Raw genomic sequence first — 13,478 nt, 5'->3', positions numbered from 1 at the left:
CCTAGGGAAGTGAGGGAGCTCCGTGGAGAGGCGCAAGGCGAGGCTGGGTCAGTGGCAGCGGAGTGGGCGAGCGGGAGAGAGGCACAAGAGCCGGCCCTGAGCGGGACGCGCAGGCCCCGGGGCAGGAGGCGCAGGGGGGGCGCCACCCTGCCTCCCCGCCTCGGGGCGGGGGCCGGGCGGCCGGAGATTGGCTGGGGCGCGCGGCGAGGCCGGGGCTGGAGCTTCAAGGTGGGAGGCGCCAGGATCACTCTGTGCGCGCGGACGCGGAACGAGGCTGCCACCCACTTGGGCGACCTCAGCGGCAGGGGAGCATCGGGGGCCTGTGCAGCCATGCGGGCGGCGGCGGGGGGCGCGCGGGCGGCCGCGCTGGCGCTGCTGCTGGGGGCGCTGCACGGGGCGCCGGGGCGCGGCGAAGAGTACGACTACTACGGCTGGCAGACCGAGCCGCTGCAGGGGCGCTCGTACTCCAAGCCGCCTCAGTGCCTCGACATCCCCGCCGACCTGCCGCTCTGCCACACCGTGGGCTACAAGCGCATGCGGCTGCCCAACCTGCTGGAGCACGAGAGCCTGGCCGAGGTGAAGCAGCAAGCGAGCAGCTGGCTGCCGCTGCTGGCCAAGCGCTGCCACTCGGACACGCAGGTCTTCCTCTGCTCGCTCTTCGCGCCCGTCTGCCTCGACCGGCCCATCTACCCTTGCCGCTCGCTGTGCGAGGCCGTGCGCGCCGGCTGCGCGCCGCTCATGGAGGCCTATGGCTTTCCCTGGCCCGAGATGCTGCACTGCCACAAGTTTCCCCTGGACAACGACCTCTGCATCGCTGTGCAGTTCGGGCACTTGCCCGCCACCGCGCCTCCAGGTAGCGCTGCCGCCGCCACCACCTCCCTACCCCCAGCCCCTGGCGCCCCGCGCGCTCCGACGGGATAGATGCCGCTCCCCCAACCCCTTAGCACAGCTCTTCAAGCCCCCAGAGGTGCCACACACACACGTCTTTGCTCAGCCCTGCATGTCGCCCGAAGCCTACCAGCCTTCCCACCTGCGGCTGTGGACATTCCCACTGGTTCTCCCCCATTCCAACTCCGTTCCTGAAACCTCCCCGACTTCCCTCACAGCTCCCACCTTCCCAAGCTTCTGGAATCCCTGGGGGAGCCCAATGCTGTCACTCCATCCTGAGGCCTCCAATAAATGCCCCATCACCTCTCTCAGCCCACAAATGCCCAGGATTGCTAAGCACACTCTGGGCTATGATTTCCACCCTATCCCCATTTTCTGCACGTGGGAACCCTAAATTTTCCCACTCTTTCCCCAGTCCCCCAGGTTGGGAGACCTTTGGGTAAGGCTCAGTGCAGAAGAGTGAGCAGATTGCCAGGCTTGGCCCCTGACAAGGAGCCCTTGGGCAAGTTGCTCAACTTTGAGCCTTGGTTTCCTCATCTGTAAAATAGGAAGCAATCCCAGGTTCCCAAAATTTATGAGATCCTAAGTGCCACCTCCCACCCACCCACCCCCAATCCCATTACCCCTAATTCCTCTCTGGCCTCAGCCTCCCCTTCACTGTGCACCCCCTCTGCCAGACTCCTTCCAGGCAGAGTAAGCCCAGGCTGAGCACCAGACAGGAGGACAAACAGTGGCACCAAGCAGGGCAGCTTTGCCTGGGTGGCTAATACCCAGAATCTAGGGAACCCCTGGCTCTGGGACTTTCCCAAAGGGCAGTACCACTCCTCCATTTTCCATTTGACCCGGCCCCCCAGAAACAACTGGACTCCACCACACCCCACCCACCCCTCAAAGCTAACCTCACCCATGCAGTCCCCAGTCCTACACACCCACACAGGACCTGAGAGTTGCGGCTGGGTGGGGGTCCTGTGACCAAAGAGTGTTGAGAGAAGAGAAACCCCCTATTCCCAGGTTAGTAGTGGGACCAGGAAGCAGGGGAGAAAGACCCAGCTCAAGCAGAGACAGCATAGTCCCCAGCAGGGATCCTAGGCATGGCTCCTTTATTCTGGTTTTCTTGGAGCCCGAACATTAACATCCTGGAAAGCAGGGAAATCCCAGGCTTGGATTCCCACCTGGCTCTGCCCTCCCACTCTCACCCGCTTTGAGCCTCTCTCTCCCCCACGATAGGGCACCCACCAGAAGGCAGAGAGAGCGAGGTCAGATGCTGTGTGGTAGGACCAGAGGCAGCCCGAGGTATCTGTGTGGCCAACAGACAAAACAATATTTCATACGAAAAGAGTTTTGGCTTTCCTTGAAAAATCGGAAGTTCTGGTAATGCTAAACTGGGTGCTCCTCAGTTTACCACAGTCCCTGCCCTGCCGGCGTCACTTATTTACCCACCTGTCTGGAGCCTGGGTTCCTAGAAAGACCCCGCAAACATCCCCACCCTAGCACTAGTCTAGGAGTCACAAATCCTGAGTTCTAAGCTCAGTTCTCACTAGCTTTGCAGACTTGGGTAGCCACTCTGGACCTCAGTTTCCTTTTCTTTAAAAGAGGAATAATGGGGCTTCCCTGGTGGCACAGTGGTTGAGAGTCCGCCTGCCAATGCAGGGGGCGCGGGTTCGTGCCCCGGTCCGGGAAGATCCTACATGGCGTGGAGCAGCTGGGCCCGTGAGCCATGGCCGCTGAGCCTGCGCGTCCAGAGCCTGCGCTCCGCAACGGGAGAGGCCGCAACAGTGAGAGGCCCATGTACCGCAAAAAAAAAAAAAAAAAAAGAGGAATAATGATACCTACTTCATAGGCTGAGGACTAAATGAGACAAAATTTAGAAAAAGACAGTGCACATCATGGTCGCAGCGGCCGGGGTCATGGGGCAATAGTGCCCACCTGGTCAGTTTTGTCCCTTCACGACCTTTTGAACTTCACGACCACTCAGTGAGCACTATCATTATCATCATCCTGTTTCCCGATGAGGAAGTGGAGGCTTGGCAGGGGGAGGTGGCTGGTCAGTGGGGGAGCCTGAACCCTAAGTGGCTCTATGGACTCGGATCCCCTCTCCCACCCCTGCTTCTCTCTTCAGTGACTAAGATCTGCGCCCAGTGTGAGATGGAGCACAGCGCTGATGGCCTCATGGAGCAGATGTGTTCCAGCGACTTCGGTGAGTGTAGAGCCCACATGGCCACTGCCCTCTCCATAGAGAAATGTACCTCCTTTTTGCAGGTCATCCCAGGGACTTCAAAAGCCCCTCAAGGCCATGGTCCATACCTGGCCAGGGCTCCGGCGGCCCTCCCTTGACACTCACTACAGAGGGGCCTCCAGGGCTGGATTCTCTTTAGGGGAAGCAGGCTTGGCCCAGAGATGGATGGAGGCAGCAGAGGGGAGAGATGGGCTCCAGGATGGACGTGCAGCCCCCTCGTCCCTGGGCACCTCTGCCTAGTACCTGATGCACCTCTGGCCAGGGGAGCTGTGGTCACCCGTCTCACAGCCTCATCCTGGAGCCTCCCCATTCCTGGGGCAGTCAGGACTTGGCTCCTGTGCGGACCACGCAGCCCAGCGTGTGGTCTTGGCCAGGTCAGCTCCCCTTTTGTGTCTTAGCCTCCTCTGTCTATGAAAAAGAGAAAGCAATGGAATCCTTCCTGCAGCAGGTCTTTGATGTCGTTAGTCTGTTTGGAAAAAGGACACTACTACTGCAAGGTGTGTGCGTGCCCGAGAGAGAAAGGGGGTGGGGGGAGAAGGAAAGAGATTTTATAACACTGTCCTTCCCTGGGCGGCCACAGTTATTCTCTGGCTTCTCCCTGGCTGCTCCCAGAGATGGGCACCCAGAGGCCCGCAGAAGGAGGACGCTGGCCTAAGTGACCGCTGCCAACTCCATTAGGCTCTCTGGCCTTCAACCACCTCCTCCACTACCCCACACACTCACACTCCTACACACACCGCAGACATTCTCTCACACACAAAAACACACAGCACCACACTCCACACTCCCACCCACACTACACAGTTGCACACAGATTACAGCAGTGGGTTTGCCCAGCAAGAGCTGGTTGTATGCGGTGCTTCCCAACCCTGCGCTCCGTGACTCAGTGGGTCACGGTGGGAGCACTTACCCATGGAAATCAGCACATGCGACAGAGAAGGGCGCCCCCCCCAGAGCTGGCTGTCTAGCATTTAGAGCCACCACTGCTCCAAACACCAACCCCTGCAAAATACACACACGCGCGCGCGCACGCAGCCAGAAATCCCGTTTGGAAGCATCCCCAGAGATCATGAAATCCAGCCTTCCTCCATCACAAGGACGCCCCCTCCACCAAATCCTCCCTCCAACTGGTCAGCTCCACCCCCAATATTTTCCTTTCCCAGGGAGCCCACACCCAGCTCCACTCCCCACGGAGAGCTCTCCACCCTGCACCTGGTGTCATGGAAAGGCACAGGCCAGACCTCAGTTCAACCCAGGCTCTAGAATTCAGGCACATCACCACCTCTCCAAACCTCATTTCCCCACCATGCTTCAAGGATGAAACATGATAATGCCCATGCGAGTCCAGCACATGATGGGAGCTTCATAACTATCAGCGTGTACACGCAGAAGCTCCATCTCCCCAAGCCCCAGGCCTGGAGCTTCAGGCAGAGCACCAAGCATGGGGCCACCAGCATCCTGAGCAAACGTGAGGGTTCTCAGGCCATCCCTCTGTCCACCCCAACACACAGTGGTCAAAATGCGCATCAGAGAGATCAAGATAGAGAACACGGACCGGAAGCTGATTGGAGCCCAGAAAAAGAAGAAGCTGCTCAAGCCGGGCCCCCTGAAGCGCAAGGACACCAAGAGGCTGGTGCTGCACATGAAGAACGGCGCTGGCTGCCCCTGCCCGCAGCTGGAGAGCCTGGCTGGCAGCTTCCTGGTCATGGGCCGCAAAGTGGACGGACAGCTGCTGCTCACGGCCGTCTACCACTGGGACAAGAAGAACAAGGAGATGAAGTTCGCGGTCAAGTTCATGTTCTCCTACCCCTGCTCCCTCTACTACCCCTTCTTCTATGGGGCCGCGGAGCCCCACTGAAGGGCACTCCTCCCTGCCCCACCCAGCCAGCTGTGCCTTGTCTTCTGTCTCCGCCCCTGGGGGCGCACTCTCTCCTCCTGCCCACCTGGCCTCCCCCTACTCCCAGGCTGACCCAGCCCCTGCCGGAGGGTGGTTCGTGCAGAGCTGCTACCAGCACGGGCACTAAGGGATGGACATGGAGCCAGGCTGTCCTTGACCGAGGGGTTCTGGGGTCCTTGAAGGTTTCCTCCCATAGGAGCAGAGGTTTCTCAGTTGGGAGAAAGGAGGCAGAGAGAAGAGAGCTCTAAGCAGCCTGAGGAGGTGGTTTCCAGGATAGCCGGTGGTGTCAGCTCCCCTCTGTTGGCGGTGGGGACTCGCCTGGGAGAGGGAAGTCCTGATATTAGGCTGAGCTACTTGAGGGACAGTGCTTGGCCCCCAGGGCCCCTTCACGTGTCCTCATTGGAGCCCCCCCGAAAGGAAAGGGTCACAGTGCCCTCCAGCCACACCTCCCCACCTTCCCCGTCTCTGCCCGTTTCCCTTCCCGCTGGACCGGAGAGAAACCCAGCCCAGCCCCGCTCCCAGACGCGCACTCCTCAGCCTCCACCTGTCCCTTTTATCCTGATGACCAGTAAACTACTGCTACTGCTGCGAGGCCATAGATACTAGACTGATACAGGTAGGGTTTGGTTTTCTATTTTTTTTTAAGTTTTTAATTAAATCAAAGAAAACAAACTGGTTTTAGCCAGGTGATTTCTTTATCAGCTGGGTCCTCGGTGGGGTGTTCAGAGACGACTTCGCAAAAGAGGCCTTTTCGTAACCCACGGCCTGTCCACACAGACATACTTGGAATGCCTAAAAAGAGCAATTCCCATGTTTTCGCAGGATTCCCTGAGAATACATAGAGAGGGTCACCCTTCTCATCCTCATGACGAGACTAACTGAGCGATGGAGATGACTGTCCTTTTGTCTCAGAGGAAGGACAGAGATGCCAAGTTCCCCAGCCTTCTCCCACCATCAGAAGGCTCCCACAGTCCTGCAGCATCTCCCTGACACGGGCAGTGCCTGCTCTGAGGAGCCCCCAAAAGGCTGGGCCACAGGGAACTACTCTGAAGAGCCAGAGGCCTAAACGTGTCACTCCTACCCCTAAAGCTCAAACACCCCTGGGCACTGGACGTGCAGGAGATGATGGTGTGGACAGGTGCTACTCCAAGCTGGTCCCTGGACCAGAGCATCAGTATCACGTCAGAGCTGGTGAGAACCACAGAAGCTCAGGCCCCACCCCAGACATGCATTTTTTTTTTTTGGTGGTACGCGGGCCTCTCACTGTTGTGGCCTCTCCCGTTGCGGAGCACAGGCTCCGGACGCGCAGGCTCAGCGGCCATGGCTCACGGGCCCAGCCTCTCCGTGGCATGTGGGATCTTCCCAGTCCGGGGCACGAACCCGTGTCCCCTGCATCGGCAGGCGGACTCTCAACCACTGCGCCACCAAAGAAGCCCCAGACCTGCATTTTAATACATAAACCTTCGAATCATCTAGGGAGCTTTTACAAATTACTGGGCTCTACTCTAAATCAATGAAATCTGAACCTCTGGAGGGTGGTCCAAAATCAGCATTTCTAGATGCCCACTGGGGCAGTGTGCAGCCAGAGCTGAGAACCTCCATCCGGATAAGCCGACAGCTAAGGCAGGAGGGCGAGGGGCTGAGGTTACCGCAGGCTGGAAGGGTCCTGGTCCTGCATGCGGGGAGCGGGCCAGCTATAATGCCTCAGGGGCTTCTTCAGCGAGCTCAGTGCAGATGGAGGCTGCTACCTTGAGCTGGATGGGGCAGCGAGGGGAGAAGGCTTGAAACGGAGGCGACAGGCTGCTGTCAGTAATGCGTCCAGAATTTGGGAGGGGTGGTGCCCGGAAAGAGTCCTGAGGGGACCGTCAGCAGATGCTAAGGGACAGGGCAGACGTACCCAGAGCAGGGGGGCTGGGGACACCCCCAGAAGGCTTTCCTCACCAACTGGGGTACAGCTGGGATGCCAAGTCCAGTCAAGGCCTGCTGATCCTCCAAAACAATGGAGCCACGTTCTCTTGAGGCAAGGAAAACCCTGGTTTGCTTCCGCAGCCCTCAGAGGAGCGCGCTGCCACAGAGAAACAAGGGGCCAGTGCGGGCTAACAGGTGGCCTGACAGCCTGCCCATAAATCACCTCCCTGGCAGTCAGGTGCCCCACACAGGTCAGGGGCGGCCGCGGCCTGTGTGTTTCTCCTCACCTCTGAGGAAGCCGCTGCCTCCCACCCTCTCCCAAAGCCTGCCCAGCCCACCTGGCTCCCTGAAACCGCCCCTTGTCTCCCAGCCTCCTACCCCGACCAAATATGTACGGGCACTTCTAGGGTCAACCAGGACCAGGGATTCTTTTTTCACTGAATACACAGGACTCAGGCTGCTTCTGGCCAGAGCACAATACTGACCTCTGTCAGGTGCTGGCAGCCCACAAGAGGGAGCGGGCGGGGAGGGGTTCCCTTAGCCCATCCTGCGAGGCACCCCTCACCCACCACCACTAAGGGGTCAGGCCCTGCCCTGCACCTTGGCTCTGTCCCTGGCACCTGCCGCCAGAGCCCCCGGCAGTCTCTTCCCTGGGACCAAAGACCAGGGAGGACCTGCAAGGCCTGAGCGCACCCTGCATTCAGTTCAGCCACAGAACACTCCCTCCTGGCCAGCCTGAGACAGGCGGCTGGTGGTGCCCAGTGAGCACCTGCACTGCGTATCAGTGAATGATAGCATCTGACCGCGGGGAGCAGAACCCTCCAGAAACAGCGAGGCTTCCCCACTCAAGAGGTCTGGAGGTGGGAGGTCCGTGTCCCAGGCTCATTCTGCCTTCCTGCTCTGCCAGGGGGTGGTGCCTCCTCCTCCCAACTTCTCAGCCACATTCCAGGGAGCAAGGCAGGAGAGGGCTAAGAGCAGAAGCGGCGCGTCAGCTGCCTCTGGCCCTTTTGATCAGGAAAACAGTAATTTCCCAACAAGTTCCACCTGGTAGATTTCCACTTCTCGCTCACCAGCCAAAACTAAGTCACATGGCCAGTCCTAGTTGCAAGGGGGCAGAGGAAGTGTTTCAGCTGGGTGCAAAATGAGAGTTCTGATAGAGAACAGAAGGAATTTGGGGTAGGCCCATGACACTCAGGATCAGGCGAGAAGAGGCCAATTCTGGGCTCCAGTGCTGTGACTTAATGACCATGTGACACTGGGGACATTTCCCAGCTGGAAAACGGAGTGATCATGTCCACTTCACAGGGTGGCTGAGTGTTAAGCAGGGAAATGTATGAAAAATACCTGGAAACAATGCCCAGCATTTAGAAGATGCTCATTAAATGGTAATTAGTATTTTTATTAACCAAAGGCCTTGACCTAGCACAGTGCCTGCACAAAATAAGTGCTTATTAAATTCCTAACTGATTTGTTAATCAACTAAGAAATGCTACTGGCAGAAAGGCAAGGAAAAGACAGGAACATCTTATCTAAAGGCCAGAACTGTTACTTCCAGAAGGGGGAGAGAATTCACATTTGTGGTTTTGCATCAGAAAATACATCCCCAGGTAGTATGTAGGGCAATAGAGGAGTGAAGACATATAATACTATAGTAGCATTCAGTATATATCCAGCCCATTAATATATAAATATTCAAGCACTTGGGCATTTTAATTTAAGCCTCCTGAGGTAGGTACTATTATTATCCCCATTTTAATGGTGAGGAGACTGAGGTTCAGAAAGGTTAATGAACTCACTGAAGGACATACAGCTGTACTTAGTGGCATGGTTAGGATTTGACCCCATGCTCTTAGCCCCTGTACTACTGCCTGCAGGGGGCAAAGCCGAGGACAGGTGGGCAGGATCGGTGTACAAGCAGCCATGCGTCTGCTACCCTGCCTCACAGGAAGATTTCTGGGGACCCTGCTCAGATCTCACTCCAAGGGCCCTGAGAGCAGCAGAAGAGCCATCCTTGAACCATGGCTTTTCTCCCGAATCCCAGGGCAGCCCACCCCTTCGCCCCTCCTCCTCTCTCAGCCCCATCAGCATCCAGCCTCTCGGGTCCCACAAAGGAAGCTCACATCCCACAACTGTTTAGTCGGCTGTAATCCTGGCTAAAGTTCACTCCTTGGGAAATCCAACGTGGGGGGTGGTTGCTGCTGGAATGTGTGTGGCTGGGACCCAGTGTCCCAGCCCAGACGGCAGGCTCTGCTGGGGCCAGGGGAATCCAGAACCTCTAGCCCCCAGCTGTGCCAGAGAATGGAATGTGCTACTCTAGGGTGTTGAAACAGACCCAGCCAAGGAGATGGGGGGGTGCTGGGAGCTGGGGGAGCTCCTGCCACAAGGCTGCCTCTGTTCCCCTGGAGGTTGAGCCCACTTCACTAGGGCTGGCGGTGGGCAGGCCCTCCTGTTAGCTCAATGGCTCAGAACCTCCTGGAGCTAGTGGGAACAAGGCAGAACAGAAGGGAGGTGACAGCCAGGACTGCTATGGTGACCAGTTTCTCTGAGGCATCCACAAGCACCTGTGGCACAGTTCATATTGTGGCTCCATGGCTTACTAGCTGTGTGACCTGGGGCAGGTTACTTAACCTCCCTAGGCCTCCACTTACTCATCGGTGAAATGGAGTTAATAGTAGAACCTAGCTTTGGGGACAGTCACGAGGTTTAAATGAGATGACACACTCGGCATACTGCCCAGTACAAGTGCTCAATAAACGTAGGTATTATGATCTTAGAGCCACCAGCTGCAGGATAGATGCTGGAGCCAGGGCCTCGAAGGTTCCATGGAGACAAAGGGATGAAAATGGCACTTCATTTGGCTTCAGCTCTGAGAGCCAGGTGACCAACGACCTCAAATCCCAAAGACCCCACAAACCATGGCCAGTTTAAGGTCTGTCAAGGCTCACTGGAGGCTGCGCCCCACCACTAGCAACCCATGAAAAGATGGGCAGAACCCTCAACCCAAGCCAGGCCGTGGGAGCTGGCCATCCATCCAGGTCTGCCCAGCAGGTCCCAGGACTGTCGCAGACCTGGCTACTGTCCCCTCACTGGGTCCCTGAGAATAAACTGGGGAGCATCTTTTAAACCAGGCATCCAATTCTACAATGGACAATCTGCTTTCCAGGCCATCCTACCTTTGGTCCTCTCCATGCTGTGGACCCCAGGCAGCGGGAAGGCACAATCCACTCCTAGTAAAACCCTCCCTGGCTCCATTTTCCCAGTGGCACCTGCACTTTGAAGATGTCCATCACTGGCCTGCTCTGAGGCCCTCACACGCACCTCAAGGGGACAAGGAGGTGGCTTTCCTTCTATGAGGCCACTGACCCCAAATGATGAAAACCATGTTTCTCACACTCTGAATCCCACGTCCTGAAAGCTACTCGTGCTATAGTCTGTATTTCACCATTAGACATTGTTTTCATTTTCCCAACATAAAATATTGACTCCGCTTTTTCAAACTATACTCTGGCCTCATTCTTTCCCAAAAATAATCTATGATTATTCTCTAGTTTAAAAAAAAATTGCTGTTCTAAGCCATGCAGGGCAGAGTTATTTTGATATTCCTAAAGATGGCCAGAACGAGAGAAATGAGTTAGTGTTTATTGAGCATTTACTCTGTGCCAGGCACCTCGCTTCCCACCTGGAGTGGACTATCTCATTTAATCCTCACAGCAGCCACACGAGATAGAGATCACTATCTACCCACTTTACAGATGAGGAAAGCAGCACAAAAAGGCTTGGGGGCAAGGCCCCTGCAGCAACTCCAGTGTGGCAGCAGCCAATGGTAGAACAGGGCCAAGTGTGGAGCTGGTCCATCGCAGCACCCGCCTCTACTGTCACCGGGATGCTCTCTGGCTAGTGCAGGCTGCTCCTGCTCTAAGGGAAGTCCCTTCTGGTTCCATCCTCCAGTGCTGAGGGGAACCCGTATCTTCAAATGGGTATGGTGTGGCTCCCACAGTGAGGGGCTGCACTGGATTATCTCTGAGCATCCCTCCAACTGACCTACTATGGCACACGCCCTCCATGAGGAAAACCGCCTTCCTGGGCCTGTGCTACCACTGCTGTCCCCTTTTGCTCAAGCCCTACTTCCCACTCCTCCAGCATCTTTACTCTTCCTCTGGACTACCAGGCTACTGAGGTCGCTTTGGTACCTTTTTTTGCCACTTTGGTACTTTTTAAATACTTGGTACTTTTTGGTACTTTAAATTTAAAGAACATGCTCTTCTGTAAAAACTCCTAGGACAAGGTTCTGGCTGCTTCCCTGTCTCTTGGGGCCCCCTCGTACTAGGGGAAGTTCCCAGACCGAGGCCTCAGTGTGCTGCGAGGACACCTCAGGCTCCGCTGTCTGAGTTGCACGTGCGTGGCGTCATGAGGATGTGGCTGCAACCTGACCTCGACTCCAAGGCAGAGTCTCTCCACCCCCCTTTGCTGCCTCAGGCCCAAGGTCTTGAAGACACCGCTCATGTCCAGCTGTGGTCTGCAAAGTGCCATGCCAAGCCTTTTGCAGCCACGGCTTAACCTCCCTGGGCCTCAATTTCCTCCCCTGTAAAATAGGAAGAAGAAGTGCCTACCTCTTAGGGCCGTCTTGAGGGTTAAATGAAATAATGTGTGTAAAGCACGTATCACAGCGCCTGGCACCCAGTAAACACCCCCCAAACCCCAGCTCCCAGAGAACTGCTTCTACTTCCCATCTCACAGCCAATCCTCTTTCCGGCTGGTTCTCAGCCTCCCCCAGGGCTGATTCTTTTCTGCTTTCTCAGAGGGATTAGCTAAAATCTTTCCATTCTAAAGCCTGCATTGCTTAGTATTTACCAAGTTCTGGTCAACCCAACCCCCAGCCCCCACAATGTGATCACAAGTCAATCCAACAGGCATCTCGCTGAGCCCCTCCTGCGCAAGGCACAGCTTTCCTCCCCCAACCCCAGCTCACACCCCAACTTCAGCCTCCGCAGCCCCTCCGCCCCGTCTTGCAGACACAGCCCAGGCCTGCAAACTCGGCCAGTGCTGGGTGGGACCTGGCTCTCCAGCCTCAGGGAGAGGGGGCATGCAAGGACCAGGACGAAAACATAGGAAGCTTGAGGCCTTTTTATTGACAATTCTCCATATACACAGACATCCTTTTAGTTCCTCTCCAGTGTAAATAAAGCACAAGCACTTAACTCTCATATCTCCACAGGACAAAGGAGCCCAAGGAAGGGGATCTACCAAGGCCTGCCTGGTTCCCCAGGGACTTGCCCCACTTGGCCTGGAGAAGTCCCCTGGCTCCTAGACTGGTTGGCCTGGAGAGAAAGCTGGCCTAGCATGATCCTTGTCTCCCCAACCTGCCACCTTGTGTCCCTGCTTAGGGTATAGAAACGTCTCCGCCTCCCAGGGTTCTCAGTCCCAGGCAGCCCATGAGTTCAGGGAAGCATCCTAGGGTAGAAGAAGCCCCCGTCCTCTTTATCCCATTCCTTGTGCCACATGTTCCCGGGAACCATGCAATAAATAAATAAATACTTCAAAAAGGCAGGGAAGCTCCTGGGGAAGGGAGGGGTGCCTGAACCTGCTCATGGCTTAGGGAGAGACACTGTGCCCCTAAGAGCCCAGAGTGAACGTGAAATTGTTGGAGAGGGGATAGGGACCCCAAGTGGCCTTATCCCATAACTGCTGTCCTGCTGGAGAACAGACCTGGAATCTGAGACCCAGCCCAGCGAGATCCTACACTTCTCAGGCCCCCAAAGGTTGAGGGCTTCAGGACCTCTGCTCTGCTTCCTGGTCTCACACTCCATGGGACAAGGGGCCAGGGAGGGGAACTGTAGCTCTAGGCCAGAGAAGGGGTGCCCAAGGCTCTGAACACGGGAAGCAGGAGTGATCTGAGTGCCCAGCACCTACCCGGCAGAGCTGAAAACACCAGAATAACATGTGGGCTGAGATTCTGTAAGTCAAGGTCCCTGCAAGGTGGGGCTGAGGCCCTCTGAGCTGCTGGGGTGCCCGTTTTGCTCTGCTTAACACTGAAGGATTCTGCCAGGCCCTCCAAGACATGTCCTCCTCTGGGGGAATTTGGGAACTTCAACCCTGTTTCTAGAAGTACTTTTGGTCTTGAGAGCCCTCGCCACACCCTCTGGTGGGGAAATGATGAGGTCCTGATGCCTGAAGGGACATTCGAACAGAACTGGGACACGTGCAAGCCCTTCTGCAGGCTCTCAAAGGGCAAGGGCGTGGCCTAATACCCAGCAGGGGAAGAATCTCTTTTCCCAATCTCTGACCTCCAGTCTTCTAGAATTCCCAGGCCTGCAGGGACACCCTGATCCCAGGTGAGGCCAGGCCTGGCTCACTGCTGCCCTCTAACTTATATTCCCTGCCCAACACTGAGTCTACTAACAGCCCAGAGCAGAGCAGGGCAAACACTCCAGTCCTTGTTTGAGAGCAACCACTACTGGCCATCCGTAGGAGTGGAGAACAGCTCCAGAACCCGGCTGGAGTCAGCGAGGGCAGGAAGGGGAAGCCTACCTAGCATTCAGGCCACATTTG

The 13,478-nt window shown here is 56.5% G+C and overlaps 1 protein-coding gene across 1 annotated transcript; it reads left to right on the top strand.

Annotated features, from left to right (window-relative positions):
- Nucleotides 1-330: 330 nt before the first annotated feature.
- SFRP5 (secreted frizzled related protein 5) lies at nt 331-5,113 on the top strand (the record flags this gene model as incomplete). The annotated part of the gene is made up of 3 exons (XM_079716167.1): nt 331-853; nt 3,008-3,085; nt 4,636-5,113. 3 exons carry the CDS (start codon nt 331-333, stop codon nt 4,980-4,982), a joined length of 948 nt encoding a protein of 315 aa, XP_079572293.1. The 3' UTR covers nt 4,983-5,113.
- Between the last annotated feature and the right edge of the window lie 8,365 nt (nt 5,114-13,478).

This window comes from Hyperoodon ampullatus, assembly GCF_949752795.1.
Source record: "Hyperoodon ampullatus genome assembly, chromosome: 1".
In the NCBI taxonomy this organism is placed as follows: domain Eukaryota; kingdom Metazoa; phylum Chordata; class Mammalia; order Artiodactyla; family Ziphiidae; genus Hyperoodon; species Hyperoodon ampullatus.
Note: the sequence above shows the minus strand (reverse complement) of the source record. Positions and strands in the feature narration are given on the sequence as shown.